Here is a 21,981-nt window from a genome sequence, read left to right as displayed (position 1 = left end):
AAAAGGTCATCTTTTTCCTCTTATCCAGACTTTTAGTCTCCCTCTGGTATCGCCATCGGCAGAGCCTGACATAAAGTCAGCTGGCAAATGAGAAAGAGAATTTGCTAAGTCCTGGCCTCAACCTCATGGAATCCACCACAAAAAAAAAGGTAGATTTGCAGCCGAGAGATGATAGCCTGATAACCAGACAGGCATCGGTACATTTGAAATTTTTGTTGGTAATCTTTTCAATACCAGTGACTCAAAGCAAATTAAATATGACATTGGATGATTTAATAGTTTTACAAAACATATATATCTGATTTCAGATTGAACTGGAATGTCTCTGAAAACAAAACATAAATTACTATGAACTGACATTTATTGAAAGGGCTACCTTTGTGTCATGCACTCTGCCCAGCAGGTTATGTGGGCTATCTCAGTCCTCATTTTACAGATGAGGTAAAGCTGAGGCTTAAAGAAGTTAAGCAACTTGTTTTGAAGCTTCAAAGCAATAGAGACAGAATTTTTATGGGCAGCCTGACGAAGCCTGAGCTGTTAGTCACATCTCAGTACTACCTCCACGTTCTCTTTACTGTTTAGGTGGTGCGCCTTTACCATTAGGTGGCTATACCTTGGAAACAAACACAACAACCCCAGATTCTTGCTAGAATGATTTACATACTCCCTGCTGCAGCACCATTTGGCAGCTATGACTGCATTCTAACATGAAGCATTCAGCTCTTCAGTAACCAAACACCTAATAGTGAGGATCAAAATGGACTCTCATCTCCCAGTTGATCTCTAGCAAACAGTCATAGCATCTGGGAATTTCAGAGCTGTATTATAGGCCCTTGCCAGATGTCTGAATTCCCTTCTGTTACAGCTCAATAAACAGTTATCCAGCACCTGTTTGAATACTTTTCATGACATGTAACATACAACTGTATAAAGCTGCTCTCTGTATATTTTTAGACAGCTGAGTGACTAAACAGTTCTTACTTGAGGAGAACGGAATCTATTACTCTACAAGTTCCACCTGAAGATTTCTGATTTTGCTTTCTTGAGCAACACAGAGTGCTTTGCCCATGACTTAAGGCAGCTGTCACATCACTCTTCCCCAGCAGTGTTGTGAGGTGCTCATGTGCTTTTGGAGATAGCAAAAGTTTCAAATAATATGGCACAGACAGCCCGGCATGGTGGCTCACACCTGTAATCCCAGCACTTTGGGAGGCCGAAGTGGGATGATCACCTGAGGTCAGGAGTTCGAGACCAGCCTGACCAACATGGTGAAACCCCATCTCTACTAAAAATACAAAAATTAGCCAGGCGTGGTGGCATGCACCTGTAATCCCAGCTATTCAGGAGGCTGAAGTAAGAGGATCGCTTGAACCCAGGAGGCGAAGGTTGCAGTGAGCCGAGATTGTGCCACTGCACTCTAGCCTGGGCAACAAGAGTGAAACTCCATCTCAGAAAAAAAAGGGACAAAGGGTGTTGGAGAAGACAAGTACAGAGGAAGGCTCCTTTGTGGTTAAGAGTGTGTCTTTTGAAATCAGACAGATCTGAGTCCAAATCCTAGCTCAATCATTTCTCAGTTGTGACAATTCAGTAGCTCTGTGACCTTGGGCAAATTGTTTAGCCAAATGAGAAAGGTAGGACCACCTGACAGTGGTATTGTGAGGATCCAGTCAGCTAAGGCTGGTAGGTGCTTACCTTGGTCATGTAGCAGATGCTCAGGAAATGAGATCTATAGCATGTATTAATGAAAGACAAATTTAATTTTGCACATAAAGTTATGAAATGTCTCCTTATGGCAGTGATTCTGATCTAAAAGTCATACCATCCCACTGAAGAAGACCTATTTTAGGGTTTATAACAGACTACACTCTGGACAAACTTAATCCACCTAAAAAAACTAATAAATGTATACAGCATTTGGAATCCAAATAACTGAATTCAAGATCTGGTTTGGCCCCTTATTCTGTGATCTTGAATAATTGAGCCTTGGTTCTCTTGTTTATAAAATGTACCTGTGTAAGTGAACAGGTGGTAAATGCCCACCATGAAATACTATGGAGCAGTTAGAAGCAACAGAGCAATTAAAACACAGACCTGGAAAACATAGTTCCTAGTGAAATAAAAAGGTGATTGGCAGAATGAGAAATGTAACAATGTCATTTATGTAAAATCAAAACAACCACAAGCAGAATAGAACATCCATGCAAATTACAGACATCTAGTACAGTGTCATGACTGTCTACAAAAGGAGGAGAATGCAAGTGAGTTGGGAGGTTTAAAAGGGATCAATAAATAAAGACCACAGAGGGGCCTCAGTATATTTAGAAACAAATAACATGCAAACCATGCTTCCCTACCTTCCTCGCAAGGTTACTCTGAGGAGCTAATGAGATTGTGCATATGAAAACAAAGGTTAATTGGCTGTCTTCATTATGATCTCCATATTGGACAAATGAACTGAACAGAGATAAAAATTCCCCATCATACTTTGGCAGGAAGCTGTTGCCAGGGCAGCACCCGTGAAGCCCTGCCCTGGCTTCAGAGTCTGCTGCTGAGATGACATCAAAACCCTTCATGTAGAAGGGTGGCAGTCTCCCTCCCTTCTGGAGACACCACCTGATGGGCCAGCCAGAGGCAGCAGCAGCCTCTTCCCATGGATCCACCACGAGCATCCCACTTGAGCCCTCGGAAGAAGAGACCCCGGCAGACGGGTGCCTTGATGGCCTCCTCTCCTCAAGACATCAAATTTCAAGATTTGGTCGTCTTCATTTTGGAGAAGAAAATGGGAACCACTCGCAGAGCGTTCCTCATGGAGCTGGCCCGCAGGAAAGGGTTCAGGGTTGAAAATGAGCTCAGGTAGGACAGCATCGATCTCGCTTTGTAAATAGGCAGGGGCTTTGTGAATAACTTCTTGGGAACCCAAGGAATCTGTTTTTTCTTCCACATGTGGAAGAGGCGATCTTCCCACTGGGAGAATAGCAGATTTGAAATCAAAGAACAACTAGTTAAGGAAAACAAGATAAGTGGGGACTGAATACAATTATATTGAAACTAGTTGACACCAAAAGATGAGATAAATTTTTTATTTTTTGCTCTTCACTCCTATGAGATGCGTTATTTAGGGATGATAAGCAGAACACTAACTGGTAAATGTAATGCTGAACTACTCAATTTTATTCTTGACCAAATTGAACAAAGTATTGCTGAGTTCAATAAAAAAAGTTTTGGCTACTTTGATGCAGAAAGCATGATTTGGTTGCTTGGCTCTTACCTATACATCTGGGCGTGCTAAGGCAACTAGCATCTGTGGTGGGCTAGGATGACTAGCCAGCTTACCACAGGCACCCAGATGTGGCCTTGATCACGTTTTTCCAGAGAGCGGTCCTAGTGGGGTTCTTAGAAAGAGAGATGCTGGGTAAAGATGTATTCACTGTTAAGACAGCTCTGTCCAGGGGTGACAGACACCACACTGAGTTAGATGTAATCAGAGCCCAGGCAAGGAGGTAATGGAAGCATTTGGACCACCTAGATTGGTTCACTCACTAATCCACTCACTTTGAACAGCAATTATTCTTGTTGTTTTTCTAACTGCTGTATAAACTTTTCACTGGTCTCAAATAGATGAAGAGAAAACAAAACAAAATCCAGAAACAAATGGTATTATAACCTTTATGTAAGTGATGGTTCTGGATTAAACTGTTAAGAGGCTTGCAATGAAGGAGTAATGGTTTATGCAATTGACTGCTTTGACTGTGCAGGGAATAAATTGACCACAAATTTTCAGACAAACTATAAAAATTTTATATGAAAAGACATTTTGATTGTAAAAATAGTCTTTGATATTTGAAAATAAAACTGACAGCCATGTCATGTAGAAGAAATGTCAGCTTCCAAGTGTTGAGGAGACATATTTCAAAAGTCAATTTTTAGATATATTCACGTTCACAACACCATGATTCATATGATATTGACTTTTCATTCATTTTTTGCTAAAATGCCCCATTCAGAAATTCCTGAGTTTCCCATGGCCTTTCTTCCGCCTGATTTCTCTCTTTACAAGGTCTCCTTTTCTCCCTTGCTGCCTCTTTTTAACCTCCTACAGCCACTCTGAATCTCATTTTCTAACATCTGTTCCAAGAAAATCCTACATTTCATCTAACTGTTAAGCCTGCCTAATCTTACAGACTTACATAGAAGGTTAGAGTTGGAGAAGACAGGAAGATTATATAGGTAAAGAAGCCAAAAAAAAGATTTCTTTTTTTTTTTTTTTTTTTTTTTTTTGAGACGGAGTCTCGCTGTGTTGCCCGGGCTGGAGTGCAGTGGCACAATCTCGGCTCACTGCAACCTCCGCCTCCCAGGTGCAAGTAATTCTTCTGCCTCAGCCTCCCGAGTAGCTGAGACTACAGGCACGTGCCACCACACCTGGCTAATTTTTGTGTTTTTAGTAGAGGCAGGGTTTCACTATGTTGACCGGGATGGTCTCCATCTCCTGACTTCGTGTCTGCCCGCCTTGGCCTCCCAAAGTGCTGGGATTACAGGCATGAGCCACCATGTCTGGCCACAAATAGATTTTTTAAAAAAGAAATTAAAAGCCTTTGCAAATATGGAACTGCTTTTCATGGTAAAGAAATTTGGCAAGGGTTAGGCAGGAAGGAAAGAGCCAGAAGTGTCACTTACTGGAAAGCTCTCCATTGAAACGTCCAAGCTTCCAGCAAGGACCCACTGATTTATTATAGACCCAGCAATGAATACATACAAGGCAGCTGAGGCAGGCACTCAGGAAGATGATGGGAGGTAAGTTTCTTCTGTTGGCAGGACAGCTGAAGAGGCAGCTACATGCCCCAGACGCCTGCCGCCAGAGACCAAGCCCAGCTGCTCAGGAGGCAGAGGAAGCTAACTGGTGCATGGTGAGCAAACTGCTGCTGTGCATGTGATGATGGCAAAGTTCCCAGGCTGGTAGCTCAGAAGACACATTAAATACAAATGTGCTCTATGGCGCAAAAATAAACCACAGGAAGTAGAAGTTCTAGGTCTCAAACGGAATTTCTGTACATAGATATATAGACTTTAATTGGATAGAAAAATAAAAATTATTGTAGGGTAAAAATCTCTAGATAAGAAATTTAGAAACCACAAATCCTGGCTCTGAGCCTGCCCAGCCATGGGGTATGGGGCATGGTCCCCTCTCTTGCCATTGATCTTAGTATCCTGATAAATGGCCTGTCTGATGTGATCACCAAATGAGATAATGCATGTCAATGTGCTTTGATAAACTAAAACAGTTAGACAGATGTAAAGTGTCATTATTTTCTTGTGAATTGCTGGTTCCATTGACCTTTACAGCAAAACCCTAAGGAACGGGCTCTCCCTCCACAATATGAACTAGGTCAAATGATATAAACAAATAGAACAAAGACAGGAAGGAAACCCCTCAACATGTTATAAGTGGTTTTTTGGGGGTGGGGGTTAGTAGGGAGAGATTATGGCTGTTTTTATTTTCTGTGTTTTCCAATATATTTATTTATTTTTTTGATAAGGAGTCTCGCTGTCTCCCAGGCTGGAGTACAGTGGCGCGATCTCAGCTCACTGCAACCTCCACCTCCCAAGGTTCAAGCAATTCTCCTGCCTAAGCCTCCCGAACAGCTGGGACTACAGGCGTGCATCACTATGCCCAGATAATTTTTTTTATTTTTAATAGAGATGGGGTTTCACCATGTTGGCCAGGATGGTCTTGGTCTCTTGACGTCGTGATCTTCCCGCCTTGGCCTCCCAAAATGCTGGGATTACAGGAGCACCGTGCCTGGCCTCCAATATATTTTTTACAATAAGCATATATATATGTTCACATATACATATATTAAAACATATGTATATATAAGTGTATATATATACATATATGTATTTTTTTGAGACAAGGTCTTGTTCTGTCACCCAGGCTGGAGTGCAGTGGTGCCATCTCGGCTCACTGCAACCTCCATCTCCCAGACTCAAGGGATCCTCCCACCACAGCCTCCCAAGTAGCTGGGACTACAGACGCAGGCCACTGTGCCCAGCTAATTTTTGTAGAGATGGGGTTCCGCCATGTTGCCCAGGCTAGTCTCGGACTCCTGGCTCAAGTGATCCTCCTGCCTTGGCCTCCCAAAGGATTACAGGTGTGAGCCAGCATGCCCAGGCTACAATAAGCATGTATTTTAAAAATAAAAATAACAAAGAAAGCTGTTTTTTCAGCTGTTAGGCAACAATTTCATTGCTCCTAACACATTATTTTGCTGCCAGGAGGATTAAATTACAGGAAAAACCTGATTCCTGCTTTACCTGGGCCTGAACACACAAATTAGAAATGGTGTACCTCAAAGTGTTGCACTGTCTGGAGCTATTTCATTCTCCAACATGCATGCAACATATTTGGGTGGGGTTTCGCTAACATTTATGCTATATTGCAAAATACGTGCCATTCAGTGTGCCATAGGAAGCTGGTTTTAAAACGTAGATCAGGCAAAGTATTAAAACTCTTGAGGTATTTTTGCATATTTATTAAAAGAATACTGAATTTTATTCCATGGCTAACTTCCTAAATTTTAGAGCAACTTGTCACCCAGGTCGAGCTGGAGAAGGATCAGAACCTACTACTTGTCACTTTATTTCATCCTGGGTTCCAATACATAGAGCTATTTTAAAATTTCATTCTGTCACCAATCCTATTCCATAAACACATTAGTTAAGCTCTCTGTGTCTTGACCCAAATCATTGGTGTTGAGGAAGAAAATACACGGCCAGGAAGGTTGGTTCTCCATCTTTGCATCAACTTAGCAGTTTAACACTTGCCAAGTTCCATTATTCAAGCAGCTTGACATGACCAGAGGATACTGTCATCCTTCCTAGACTTTCATAGTTTATCTACAAGGGTGCCACTGGAAGGCATTGTCTTCAATGAAAGCAAGATGCAGCATCATGTCATCACCAATAAAGGGCTTTGTTAGTACCCACTCTGTGCAGTATTTGTCAGGTTGTGGAGACACAAAATAGTGGAAGGCATGAGTCCTGCAAACAAGCAGCTTACAGTCAGACAGGAAAGTCAGGAATTGTACCTTTGTTGCCACCTGGAATTAGAAAAGTAGCATAGCATATTCCAAGTTTGAACGAGTTTTCTTTAGAAAAAAAAACTAGCATTTGCCTGCTCATTTTTTACTTTTAGTCTTCTAGTATTATTTTGGTCTAGTTTTATCTAAACTGGCTGCTTGCACTTTCCATCCAGACACTATATAATGTTTGACATGTGGATTCTGTCTCTCTCATTATCCCAAAACCATTGCCTCTAAAAGTCCCTGTCAATCTCATGGTAGTAAAATGCATGATTTTTTTCCATCTCAATGTTGGTAAAGACTCTCTCCTTGACCAAACTGTAGCATGGCTTCTAGCAGTTATCCATGTCCCCAGGATGGCCCGCTTTAAAATGCCTGCCTGAGAAAGTTCATCACTGCCAGGAGAATGTCCTGTTTATTCCAGTCAAACCCTGGCAATAGGCAGCTGGCCCCATGAACCCTCTCTTAAAGCAGTTACTTAGAAAGTTGCAATGATAAATCATTTCCCTGTCCCTTTGAGATGTAAATCTTCTAACCATCCAGAACTGTCTTCCAAGGATCTGAGAAAAGCAACTCTTCAAGGAGACAACTCGGAGTTTCAGATTCTGTGGGAGGGTGAGGGCCTAACTTCAGAGGACCATGCTCTAATTTACACCACAAAAGTTTGCTTCTCCTCCAGATAAGCTCCAATTAACAAACCCAGATGGCCTAGTCACAGGGACCAACACCCCTACTACCCCTCAGGGCTTTCCCCAGCAGCACACCCCAGTTTTTTAAAAGTCTCATGCCTTTTGTTCCCATAAAGTTGAATTCACGTCACACTGGAGCCTCTTTCCTATTGCCATCATTATGACTGAACAAAACCATCCTTCCCACTGTAGCTAGTACCCAGCTTTGTTTATCTTTAGCAATGTTCTATTCTACATTTCAAATTTATGGTGTCTGAAATCAAAATATTCAAAGTCATTGTTTGCAAAATAAGCAGAACACCAGTTGAAGGAGGTCAGTTACCTGCTTTAGAAAATAAAAGTTGAACTGGCCACTCCCCAGGCCTCTTCCAGGTCCAGAATCCAAACACAGCTTTCCTGGTTTTCTTTACAGTTTTTCTCGCCTTTCCCCACTACCTTGAGTGCCTTCTCCCTTTACCTCTCTGCTTCCAAGACCTTAGACTCCTGAAAGCCCCCAGAGAGAAGCCTTCCTGTCATGCGTGTCCGTGCAAAGACACCATCAACAGGCCTTGTGTGAGCAACAAGGCTGTTTATTTCACCAGGGTGCAAGCAGGCTGAGTCCGAAAAAGCAGTCAGCAAAGGGTGGTGAGATTATCATTAGTTCTTATAAGTTTGGGATAGGCGGTGGGGCTAGGAGCAATTTTTTGTGGGCAGAGGGTAGATCTTCTTACAAAGTACATTCTCGAGGGTGGGGAGAATATTACAAAGTACCTTCTTAATGGTGGGGGAGAATATTAAAAAGTATCTTCTTAAGGGTGGCGAGGGTGTGTTGTCACAAAGTCAATTGATCAGTTAGGGTAGGGCAGGAACAAATCACAGTGGTGGAATGTCATCAGTCGAGGCTATTTTCACTTCTTTTGTGGATCTTCAGTTGCTTCAGGCCCTCTGGATGTATACATGTAGGTCACAGGGAATATGATGGCTTAGCTTGGGCGCAAGGCCTGACACTTCCTCCCTAGAATGCTGGTGGGAGTCACTGCCTAGGGTGGGCTCCCAGCTTTCCCTTTTGATGAGCAAAAGCTCTTAATCTCATGCAGTTACCCCTCTCTGACTCCACGAGACCACGTGTAGACTTCATCTACAGACTTAGACAATTTTCTTTCACATAGGAGGCCTCAAGAAATATTTGCTGAGAGAATGATTTATCTGGTGAATATAAAAACAGCCCAAGGAACTTGTGTTTACCAAGAGTAATTTTTGTAATGAAATTTTTTTTCTGCAGTGCATGAGTATTACTTTTGTAATCAGCAACGTAATAAATATTTTATTTTTATAAGTTCAAGAGCATGAACATGGGATGTAAACTTTAGTCTTGCTCCAATCCAAATTACTTTGTATTTCAAAATTTGCGGCTTTAAATTAATAAAAATTTTCTTAATCCCATTTAAGGTGGACCAAAAAAAATCGAGGCAAGATCGTCTCAGTCATAAGTACGGCAGGACTGGAAACAGAATCCTGTCCTTTGTGGTGCTAGTAAGAGTTTGCGATAAAACCAAACGTAACTGCCTGATCTTTCTGTTCCAAGGATCCTGAAACAGATTAGTTGCTAAGTGAAATTGGTAGAAGGGTTTTTAAACTGTAAACAGTTCAGTTTAACTGTAAATGACTATTTAAGTCATTGTTTACAAGGTAAGTCCTACTTTGGGAAGAATCAGGAATGACCTCTCCCTGGAAAGAAAACAGCAGGTGACCATCCATGAGGATCCAGAAAGTCAGACAGGGTGGGAAGGAGTCTATGCCTAGGCAAACAAAAATAGCTGCCACTTTCCTCATGGAGGATTTTTCTAATTATACTTCATGAAAGGCAGGACCAACTAGGAAAAGAAAGACAGAACAGAAAAATTGTTACCTGAGGAAAAAAATGCAGAACTGAAGTCTGTGAGTCAATTCCATAACCCAGGGCTTTTCAGACATCTGAGTGCCACAGTCACGATTCTTGTAATATCTTTTACCACATCTATTATTATAATATATATGTAATCTGTTTCTTTTCTTTGTTTTTTTTGGGGGGGGAGACAGTGCCTTGCTCTGTCACTCAGGCTGGAGTGCAATGGCGCGATCTCAGCCCACTACAACCTCCACCTCCTGGGTTCAAGCGATTCTCGTGCCTCAGCCTCCCAAGTAGCTGGGATTACAGGCACGTGCCACCACACCCAGTTAATTTTTGTATTTTTAGTAGATACGGGGTTTCACCATGTTAGCCAGGTTGGTCTTGAACTCTTGACCTCCAGTGATCCACTCAGTTGGGGCTCCCAGAGTGCTGAGATTACAGGCATAAGCCACCATGCCTGGCCAGTGTGTTTCTTTTAATTGCTCCTAAACTGACTCATTTAAAATAAAATTAGCCTTTTTCTAAGGAATAATATCTATAAAAACTATGATCTGAGATGCATAATTTAAAATATAGATATAAATGAACACGTAGGCCTTTTAAATATTCAGTTGTGTACCTCCTAAAATTATGTCATGTCTCTGCAGAGAAACAAGTACCATGTTGGAAAACATTGCTGTCATTGAGGCCAAAGGCTCAAGTGGGAATCAAATCTAGGCTCTGGCAGTTCAATAGAAAAGATCTTTCTCTACAGTGGTGTTTCTAGAAGTGGAGTTGTAGGTTGGTTTTAAAACATAGGTCCTCCGGTGGAGAGAGACGGGCGATTTCCCTGTCCTTTGCATCTGAGAGGGCTGGTGACTGATTCAACCAGTAAGGTACAGTGGAAGTGACACTGCGTGACTTTCCCTGGAACACAAGCTCTGGGACCCCAGAGCCTCATATAAGACATTGGAGCCTCGTCTTAGACCACATAAAGTTGCTTGGATCCCCAGTCCCTAGTTGTACTGAGCCCAGCTTTCCAGCCATCCTCACCAAGGTTGCAGAATGTAGAACCACAGGGAGCATCAGCACCTCAGCAGAACAATACAGGACAGAGGGATCACCCAGCCAAGCCTGCCTGAAGTCCTGACCCACAAAATTGTGAGATATAATAAAATAGTTGCCTTTTTAAGCCATTATATTTTGGGATCTTTGGTTATGCAACAGTAGATAACGAACACAGACTGACTATGTCAGAACCACCAATGGAGCTTGTCAAAATGCATATTCCTGGGCCCCAGGTGTAATTCCCCAGGGATTCTGAAGTCTGGTAATGGGACTCAGTAATCTGATTTTAACCTAGCTTCCTGGATGTCTCTGGTAGACACTAGAGTTTGAGAGACATTCCTTTAGAGCTATTAATTAATTCGTTCATCTATCCAGTCTACCATCATCTTTTTACCATTACTACAAACCTGGCCATGTGCTGGGCTGCAGGGATAACCCAGAGACCATGCCACTGTCTCTGCCCTCAGGGACACCAAGGACCAAGCTGGGCACCTGACAGTCAAGCACTAGTTGAAGGAGGAGACCCTGAATCTTCTTCCCTGTAGGAGGCTGAGGGACCAATCCCAGTTCCCTCAGAATTGCTATAATTGGTTCAAGACCTCCCAAACTCAGTCCAATGCATTAACAATTGGTCGTGGCCAAGAAATTAGGAGAAGATTGAATTCACTGATATTTCAGGAATAGCCGTCTCAGTAGAACCTTGGGATCTCCGAGGTTGAGGTTGGCTACCTGAGGGTTTCTGTCACCTTTTATGATAAGAAGGAAGCCAAGGTCTCTATGGGCAAGGCAGAAACAACTTCAGCCCCAATCACAGATTTATTTGTCCTTGAAAATGACATTCATGTATATTTTCCCCCAAGTAGAAAAGTGACCATAGATAGTTCATTACAGAAAATGAGAAAATACAGAAAAGCATTTCAAACAAGCAAACAAAGCCCCCTTCAGGCATCTAACCACAGTCTAGCAGAACGTTAAGAGGCTGCTTGAGTCAGGCACACCTGGGTTTGAACCCTGGCTTCATGTAAGCTCCCCCAGGCTTGGTTTTCTCCTCTGTGACTATATTGCCTACCGTGCAAGGCTGTTGTGAGGATTAAGTAGTAATATCTGCATTGTGTATGTTGTTACCATTATCTTTGCTAATAGTCAGGGGAGTATTTCTTTCTAGTCTGATTCCCTTTATATGCCAGTATTTATTGTTGGTTACTTAATAGTGCCTTAAGCCCCCTCCCCTCTGTACCCCCCCCAGCATTCTAATGTCCCCATCAGTGGCAGGGCTGTATCCAAAGGAATCCTAGGTGAAGAGATGGTGGCGATGGAGCAGGGAGGTAGGAGTGGATGATGAGAGGCCAGAATTTGGACGGTGAGTCCAGGGCTCCCCCTTGGCACATCCAACTCCCTTGGAGGTTTAGGGAAAACCCGGAGCCCAGAGAGCCCGACAGCTTCCCTGTGGCTGCTCTGTCTTGATGTGTAGCTATGGCAGCTGTTCTTTCAGATTTTCTGGGGCAGTGCTACATGTCCTGTAGTCTAGTTTAGTCCATATAATATTGTACATAAAATAGCAAAACATAAATTCTATGTGGCAGCAGCAAGGCAATACATTTACTGGTGTTATATAGGAGGTGCTATTCCATTTGTATTTCTGCCCTTGGGAGGAAATCAGTTTTCTTATTATTATGATACTCATCCAGATGTTGTCCCTCTGCAACAGGAGGAAGTGAGCAGCTCCCTCCTTTTCCAAATAACACAAAGTGATGGATGGCCAAACACACAGACTTTGATGAGAACAGTTATAAGATCAAATCCCTGCTCCACCAAATAATTATTCGCTGGGAGAAATTTTTAACGTCTCCAAGTTTATCTCTTCCCATTTTTTTTTTTTCTTTTGAGATGGAGTTTTGCTCTGTCACCCAAGCTGGAGTGCAGTGGCAGGATCTCAGCTCTCTGCAACCTCTGCCTCTCGGGTTCAAGTGATTCTTCTGCCTCAGCCTCCCAAGTAGCTGGGACTATAGGTGTGTTCCAGCACACCCGGCTAATTTTTTATATTTTTAGTAGAGACAGGGTTTCACTGTGTTAGCCAGCATGGTCTCGATCTCCTGACCTCGTGATCCTCCTGCCTTGGCCTCCCAAAGTGCCGGGATTACAGGCATGAGCCACCACACCTGGCCCGACTTTTTGGTTTTTGTGTATGCTTAAGATTATTGTTGTTGTTTTGTTTGGTTTGCTAGTTCTTGATGAACAGGAATTGGGAGTTTCAGAGTCTTCCTTCATATGATGTACAGCCTGTCATCCGCAAATTTGCTTGTATTAATTAAGAAATGCATATGGTTCTCACCCAACAATGTGAGCGCCGACATTTCCACGCTGTCTCGGAGAATCCCAGAAGAAGCGGCAGTAGGGGGAGTGGTAAGAGCGTAGGTGGTGAGGGGTCCTCTTTAGCATACACTTCTCCCTCTCAGGGTTAGGCAAAACTCTATTTATTGTAATAATATTATAATAAATAAGAATATATCCTAAGTATAAGAATATAATAATAATGTTTTCCTCCAAAGGGCAGAAATATAGATGGAATAACAATTCCTATTAATCCTTGATCCAAAGAATCCTTCAGGAATTTTATTATACATAAATTTTGGAACAATGTGGATCTAGAATAGGGAAGCAGTTATCCGTCTTCCTTTAATTCTTGTAGAGCGTTGCTTTGCCACGACTTATTTCTGCTTGGGCCTGCTGCACATCCTGCCATCCAGATGGTCTCAGCTCTGACCCCAGCCCCCACCTCTCCCCGAGCACCAACCTCAGATCCCAACTGTCAACCAGATATTTTAATTTGGATCTCCTGCTGTCCTTCAAATGCAGCATGCCTGAAATAAACCTCAATTCCACTGCTCCACCCCTTCCCCCAAAGAGACGCAACTTCCTAAATCTCGATTTCTACCAAAAGTGCCATTACCTTACTGTGATGAATATGCTGGAGTACTATTTGACTCCCTCCCCGATTTCATCTTTCAGAGGTAAGCTGATGCGGATGTCCACCATATTTCTCCTCTGCCTTCCTGTGCCAGACTGGGTTAAAATCATCTCACACTTACACTATCGTTTCATCTTCCTAAGTAGCTCCCCAACCCTCCCTACCCCATTATGCTCCCCTCCAAATCACTGTTATGTACCAGACTCATCTTTTAAAATAACACTGTCGTGCCATCAATGTTCTGCTCACAAAAACCTTCACTGGCTCCACAACCCCAGAAAATAAGATCAAACCTCAACAGGCTTCTAAGACCCTCTAGAATGTAGTTGTCCTTACCAATTCAGCTGCATCTACAATTACTTCCCAATATAAACTCTCCACTCCAACCCAGGCCATTCTCCTCCCTGTCCTTCTGGCCCCTGACCCTTTTCTTCCAGGAGAACCCTAAGTTCTGCCTGTTAGGTGTGTCATTCAGGACTAGACACGAAACAGCTCTTCCACCAACCAGCTGCCTCTCCCAGCTCACACCATGTTCTTTTCCTTCTCTGAACACTGCAGATCTTCATGCCTCATGTCTTGTCATAATTCACACCATAAGCCATCTGTTTCACATAACATACTAGTGTCCAGGAACTTCCTTTGTCTTCTTTGGTACCCAGCCTCCTCCTACTACCATCACCACCACCACTATCACAAGGAATCTAGGGTTGTGCGTATAATAGTAAATAAAAAAAACCTCATGAATCAGATTCTATCAAAAAAAGAAGATAGAGAAAGAGGAAATCAAGGAAACAAAATAGGAGGAGGAAGAGAAAATATTGCTGTTTTCTCTGTCATGCCTGGGTATGCTGTGTGCTCATGCTATTGCTCAGATTTATAGACTATTTGAACTGAAAGGATCTTAAAAATCACTGAGTGCAATAATATAAGGCTGACCATGAAGACTTATTAAAAACTAGAAATAACGTATCTGGCCCAGAGAAAACAATAAAAAAGATGAGCATCATTTGCCAGCTGTGTGACCTTTAGAATGTCACTTGACCTCTCTGTTCCTCAGTTTCCTCATTTTTGAAGTATGAATGATGTAACACTTATTGAGGAGCTAAATGAGATGCTGTAGGTAAAGCACTTGGCCAATGCCTTAAACAGGGTAAGTGCTAAGTACCTGCTAAGAAGAAGATCCCTGTCCAGGCTTTGAAAACATGTAAAGCAAAATTTCTTGAAGGCTGGTTATAAATAATTAATTTATTATTAATAATAAACTGTGAGAACATTTCATGGGATGTTTCTATGGTCTCAATATTTGTGTCACCCCAAAATTCATAATTGAAACCTAATCCCCAAGGCGATGATGTTAGAAGGTGGGGCCTTTGGGAGGCGAGTAGGTTATGAGGGCTCCACCTAGTGGATGAGATTAATGTCCTTAAAAACGAGGCCCGAGAGATCTGCCTTCCCCTTCTGCTATGTGAGGACACGTAGCGGGTGCCATCTATGAAGAATGGCCCTTCACTGGACACCTAATCTGCCCGCCCCTTGATCATGGGCTTCCCAGCCTCCAGAACTATGAGCAATAAGTTTCTGTTGTTTATAAATTACTCAGTCTAAGGTATTTTGTTAAAGCAGCCTAAATGGATTAAGACAGTTGCTTAATCCAAGTAAGAATAGCTACATCTGTACCTATTTCTATGTTTACTTTGGATATGATATAAAACGTATTTCTAACTGTGGGTCACAGTCAAACAAGTTTGAAAGCCGTTGGATTATTAAAGTCCTCCACTAGTAAAAATGGAGCAGCATGCCAAAACCTCATGTGGAATGCTAGGTGTTACTTTAAGAGCAATTTCATCTTCCATCTTCTCTGGACCTTGGTTTTCCATCAACACCTCAGTCCTGCTAATGTTGTCTTTATTTTTCATGCATCTGACATGTAATCCAGACCACTGTTGCCACATTAATTAATGTAGAGAGAATTCACTTGCATGCAGGCCTAAATTCTCCATTCCTATGGTTAGGTCTAGCATGTGTCTTTCTCCAGCAGATGGAATGCTCAGAAACCTTGAGGAAAGAGGAGAGCTTCCGATTTTTGAAAGATGCTTCAACTGGTAACTCTGTCTTGCATTTTGCAGTGATTCTGTTACTCACATTGTAGCAGAGAACAACTCAGGTTCAGATGTTCTGGAGTGGCTTCAAGTACAGAAAATACAAGTCAGCTCACAACCAGAACTCCTTGATGTCTCCTGGCTGATAGAATGTATAGGAGCAGGGAAACCGGTGGAGATGACAGGAAAACACCAGCTTGTTGTAAGTGTCATGAGTGTGATTTTCACTGTTCTTTGCTTGATGGTTAAGAACATAAGCTTAGAATCAACAGAGTTGGGGTAAATCCTAGATTCTCCGCTTACTTCCTGTGTGACCTTGGGCAAGTCACTTAGCTTTACTAAGCTTCAGTTTCTTCCTTTATAACATGACATAACAATAATGTCAGCCTCACAAAATGGTCATGAAGATTAGAATAATATACATGTAAAGCACTTAATACAGTGTGTTAAGTATAGTAGGCACCTTATGAGTGGTAGCTATTTTCCTGAACACATTTATAAACAAATACTTCAAAAGATTTAAACCTTGATATTCTGGCAGCCAGAAAAGCAGGAGATTCCTTTTTTTCTCTTACTGTGATTGTTCAGAAAACAAAAGAAAACAAAACAAAAATTAAGCTCTCAATTCCAAATATTTGAGCAATTGCGCTAGAATCTTTGGGAAGAGGGGTTGAACCATAAGTACATAAGTTCATAGAAAAGGAAGATGATATTTAATTGATACGCCTTTTCATGTTTTTTTTCAGATTTCAAAAATAATACATGTTGATAATAGCAAGTTCAAATATTAGAGATGTATATAACATAAATTTTGAGTCTCCTATAATTTTATCCTCCAATCACAGACATCTACTTCCAAATTTTTCCACACATATCTATTATTACTATTAATTTTTATTGAAAATGGATGCTTATGCATTTGTTTAGGTGAGAAGAGACTATTCAGATAGCACCAATCCAGGCCTCCCGAAGACTCCACCAACTGCTATACAAAAGATCTCCCAGTATGCGTGTCAGAGAAGAACCACTTTAAACAACTGTAACCAGATATTCACGGTAACAGGACTTTACATCAATACCCAGGGCAAACGAAGGGCTTGCAGCTTCTTTCCATGGAGCCGCAAATTAAATTATAAATTTTTCTGAAAACCTGGGAAAGTTTTCCTCCCACCTACCCACAGCCCTAGCCTGATCTCTGATCCTTCTATCCTTCTTTCTATCAAGAATGGGTCTCCTTCCTTCCTGGAAATGGACAAATACATTTAGGTTATATTCTTTAGAGACAGTAGATTACTATTTACAGAGAGTTGTCATTAATGGGCACAACACTTGTCAAAGGCAAATATTCTGAAAAACCAAATATTGGAATTAGTCCAAAACATAGTAAGAGTAAATTACATAGAAATGGTAACAATGCATCAACAGCCTTTGCTGGGAAACCAAAAAAATTGAGCAAACCTAGATTCCAGCCTTTCTGATATTCACTAGTTTGGGCAAGTCAATTTCTGTCTCTGAGCCTGTTTCCTCATCTATTCAAAAAGAAATTGGATAGATCATATCTAAAGCTCCACTCAGCCCTCAGATTGGTCATGGTGTTTTGAACGGCCCTGGCCCTAAAAGCTCACAACTGCTTGTCTGTTAGCCTAGAGTCAGTGGTTAGCTGGATGAAACATGTAGTAGTAGATCAATACAGAGCTTTTCATTTCTAGACTTCCAGCTCTATGTCTGTGTCGGAAAGACCAGGAAATTGTAGTTACTGGATATGCTGAGCATGAGATCACACAGCTGCAGCGGCTTCCTCCCCTGCTAGAAATGCAAACATGCCCTACCTTAAATAATCCTGGCTCTGGGTCAGTGTGCCTATGACTAAACTCATTCATTCAACAAGCCTGTGTTAAGCGCTGTGTTTTACGGGGATACTCAGTGATCAAGGCAGAATTCTAGCCACAGGCTAGTGGGAAGATAGCACAGAAGGAGGGATTATGCTGAGTCATGACTAGCAAGATGCTGTGAGCACCAAAGCACTCTTTAGTTAAATCATCTGTGAATGTTTAATGGCAGTGTACTCCAAGTTTCTGTATAATGCACTCTGGTACCTGTGTTTTCAATTCAACTTTACTCCATGACACAAGAGAGGAATACAAGGGTACAGGAGACCCCATCCTGACCTAGAAGGAAACACTCAAGTGGTATTCCAATATTTAAAGGAGAGCAAGAGGCCTTTGTGAGTGATCACTGACTCAGGGGCTTGGAAGCAGATCTCTTGCTTATCTGGTTTTATCCTTTAGGATGCCTTTGATATACTGGCTGAAAATTGTGAGTTTAGAGAAAATGAAGACTCCTGTGTGACATTTATGAGAGCAGCTTCTGTGTTGAAATCTCTGCCATTCACAATCATCAGTATGAAGGACACAGAAGGAATTCCCTGCCTGGGGTCCAAGGTGAAGTGTATCATAGAGGTAAGGGTGAAATGGGATTTGTCCCACTTCCCAATTGGTAGGTGGGGATGGGGGAGAGACAGATGTAGCTAACAGATTTTCCTGTCAACTATGTAGATGTGGTGCACATCACAAATTTTCCTTTATACATATTCCTCTGTCTCTCCTGTTTCTGTGTGTGGTGTGTGTGTTTATTTAGACTATATATATATATATATATATATATATGTATGTATGTATATATTAGGGGTTGTGAATATCCTAGTCACATGGCACCAAAATACGTTAGTGGTGGCAGGTGTCAGAGTTACTGATAGTGAATCTGTTCGGGTCTGCAGCAACCCCAATTATTGCTTCTGCAGAAGAAAGAATTCGACTGAGGGGCATAAGGCAGAAAAAGAGACTGAGGCAAGTTTCAGAGCAGGAGTGGCAGTTCATTAAAAAGCTTTAGAGCAGGAAAGAAAGGAAAGTACACTTGGAAGAGACCCAAGTGGGCAACTTGGAAGGCAAGTGCAGCGTTTGACCTTTTGACTTGGGGTTTTATACGCTGGCTTACTTCCGGGGTCCTGCATCCCTTTTCCCATGATTCTTCCCTTAGGGTGAGTCACCCGTGTGCACAGTGCCCTCCTTGTGCTTGGGAGGGGTGCATGCACAGTGTGTCTACTGGAGTTGTATGCATGCTCACCTGAGGCATTCTTCCCTTTTCCAGTGGAATGCCCCAGAAAATCATACTCTGCCATTTTGTCTCTTAATGTGCATGCTCATGCCCACTCACCCAGTTCCTGAGATTTTATTGGAAGCTGCTGATTACCAATTTCAAGTGTTTTTATCTATTGGGAAATTGCTTCTCCCTGGCACCAGCTGTGACCAATTATCATTTTATAGTGTGATAACTGCCAGACCGTCAGGGAATTGCCGCTCTCTAGCACCAGCTGCAACCAATTATCATTTTAGAGACACAGTGTGATAACTGCTGGACCATCACCTGATGGTCGCCTGACATTCCTGGTTTGGAGCGGGGAGCCCTCTCCTGCTCCGCTCATGCCTAACTAGCTACCTACTATAACATATAGATAGATAGAGGCATGTTATGTATAATCCATACCCTAATATTATCACAGCTGGAGTTACATGGAGCCAGTTAGTAGAAACAGAACTCTCCCATATTGTTATTAATCACTGTGAAAGACTCAAGTGACTTACAAGCTTGACAGCAGGCTAATGGTCTGATTTCAAACAGAGGCTGTGTGGAGGACCTCAGTTCCACCTGGGGGCGCCACCTTAGAGCAGCGGTGCATTTGACATCAAGTGGAGTTAGTTCTACATCTCTCCAGGGAGAGCGCTGGAGGTTGTGCTTATTTATTGAACGGTGTTTAGGGATTCCCCAGCAAAGCAAGTCGGTCATCTGGTAGTAAGTTTCTATATAGTCAAGTGCAAGGTATATTATTCAAGAACAATTATCCCAACTCTACTCAGAGGAGAGGGGCTCTGAGCTAGATATTACAAGGGCTTGAATGTAGATTGGCTTTTTGGTGGGTCCAAAATTAACCTTCTCAATGGAAAAGTCTTCTTATTTCAGTGGTCATATTCATTGAAGAGAAAATTATTACCAATATTTGGACATACATTTTTCAGCAAAGATTTTGGTTTGGAATTCTGTAGATCTGGACCCTAACCATTTGTATCTTTGTTCCTAAGGATCGTAAAGGGGTCCTTGGGTATATGATGAGCTAGCATTTTCAAGATTATAGAGAACTGTCTTGTTTTCTCCAGATCAGTTAAGGAAATACCCCAGGATGCGATGCATGCACATTTCATGAGAAACCAAGCAACTAGATCCATGAATTTGAGAGTCTTAGACAGTCATTGTCCAACATCACTTATTTAAAGTATTTTTCAACTGTCCACTAGGAGATTATTGAAGATGGAGAAAGTTCTGAAGTTAAAGCTGTGTTAAATGATGAACGATATCAATCCTTCAAAGTAAGTGATTTTACATATATTTATTGCAAATGGCTTTTCAGTTAATCTTATTACTTATTCTGGCTGGTTGTATTAGTCAGCTTGGGCTGCGATAACAAAATACAGAGATGGGTTGGCTTAAACAACAGAAATTTATTTTCTCACCATTCTGGAAGCTGAAAGTTCTGGATCAAGATATCAGCAGGGTCAGTCTGGTGAGGGTTCTCTTTCTGGCTTCTTGCTGTGTCCTCACATGCTCCCCTGCTCACATGGCAAGAGAAAGAGAGCAAGAACAAGCAATCTTTCTGGTCTCATAAAGATACTAATCCTGGGCTGGGCACCATAGCTCATGCCTTTAATCCAAGCACTTTGGGAGGCCAAGGGGGGGTGCACATGAAGACAGGAATTTAAGACCAGCTTGGCCAACATGGTGAAACCCCATCTTTACTAAAAAATACGAAAATTAGCCAGGTGTGGTGGGGCATGCCTGTAACTCCAGCTACTTGGGAGACTGAGACATGAAAAAAGCTTGAGTCTGGGAGGCAGAGGTTGCAGTGAGCTGAGATAGCGCCACTGTACTCCAGGCTGGGTGACAGAGTGAGACTGTCTCAAAAACAAAACAAACAAAAAGACACTAATCCCATCATGAGAGCCCCACTCTCATGACCCCAAAGGCCCTGTCTTAAATACCATCATACTGGGGATTAGGACTTCAACCTACAAATTGGGTTGGGAGGGGGAATTCAGTCCATAGCTTTGGTCTAGGAAGAAAATGCCTAAATAAATTCAGGTGCCCAGATAATTGCCATGCTATGGTGATATACAAATTGCCTTACCCTCCAAGAGTCTGTCACTCATGGGTACAAACATCATGGGACATGAGGATCACGGGGGGTTGGTGGGGACAGGACAGAACTGCTGTTAAAGAGCAGATATGTGTCTGAAAATCTCCTTACTGCCTCTCTGTTTAGTTGGAAGCAGGGTTTATTACCTCCCAATTTTCCCTGCCTTAGAGTTGCAGGTGGAAGGGACTTCCACCAGTCCCTTCATTGCAAAGGTGAGGTACAGGCCTAAAATATGGCCATGAGCAGAAGCACAGGCTTGGAGTGTAAATAGACCGGGGTTTAAGTTTGGGCTGTGCCACTTCTCACCTGTGTGATGGTGGAGAAACTATATAACCTATAGGAGCAGCTCTTTTCAAAATGTGAGGGTACCTATGCAGAGCACGAGTGTCGGTAAGAGACCCAGCAAAGTGGAGAGCCCTATAGAGATACCGTATCACTCATGGACAGCACTGGCAGGCCATCCATTAGACTATACCTAAGCCCTGCACAAGTGCCAGAACCTGCTTGTTACTTCTGTTTCATTTTGTAATGCCACATGTCAAGAAAGGACTCATCTGAAACGAAAATGCCCTTAAAAATGACCATCACCCACCTGCTTGTCATATTCAGGAGGAACTAGGTCAAAGAGTGCTTATACTTTTTCTTCGTTGCGTGAGACCTAGGAAGGGTCATGACTCGGATGTTATAATGATTATTTTAGAGACTGATAGCATACCTTTCCCTCCATTTTAGCTCTTTACTTCTGTATTTGGAGTGGGGTTGAAGACTTCTGAGAAGTGGTTCAGGATGGGTTTCAGAACTCTGAGTAAAGTAAGGTCGGACGAAAGCCTGAAATTTACACGAATGCAGAGAGCAGGTAAATTCTCTCCTAAAAGTCATTGTTGCTATGGGCTGGTCGGGTCGTGGTGGAGCTCTAAGTCAATTACACTGCAACTCGCATCTGGGAGAGCTGGGACACTTCTTTGATGTCCGTTGATGCTTGGA

General features: G+C 42.3%; 1 protein-coding gene across 1 annotated transcript in view; it reads left to right on the top strand.

Annotated features, from left to right (window-relative positions):
* The first annotated feature begins 2,482 nt into the window (after positions 1 to 2,482).
* The window catches only part of DNTT (DNA nucleotidylexotransferase), a 35,519-nt gene continuing 16,020 nt past the window's right edge, over positions 2,483 to 21,981 (top strand). The window contains exons 1-6 of the mRNA XM_023206269.1: positions 2,483 to 2,853; positions 15,780 to 15,954; positions 16,680 to 16,808; positions 18,041 to 18,211; positions 20,102 to 20,173; positions 21,730 to 21,853. Coding sequence (XP_023062037.1) covers positions 2,651 to 2,853; positions 15,780 to 15,954; positions 16,680 to 16,808; positions 18,041 to 18,211; positions 20,102 to 20,173; positions 21,730 to 21,853 — 874 coding nt within the window. The 5' untranslated portion in view covers positions 2,483 to 2,650. The remainder of the gene's footprint in view (positions 2,854 to 15,779; positions 15,955 to 16,679; positions 16,809 to 18,040; positions 18,212 to 20,101; positions 20,174 to 21,729; positions 21,854 to 21,981) is intronic.

Source organism: Piliocolobus tephrosceles, chromosome 9 (assembly GCF_002776525.5).
Source record: "Piliocolobus tephrosceles isolate RC106 chromosome 9, ASM277652v3, whole genome shotgun sequence".
In the NCBI taxonomy this organism is placed as follows: Eukaryota; Metazoa; Chordata; class Mammalia; order Primates; family Cercopithecidae; genus Piliocolobus; species Piliocolobus tephrosceles.
The sequence above is the reverse complement of the archived record's forward strand: the minus strand, read 5'-3'. Positions and strand labels throughout refer to the sequence as shown.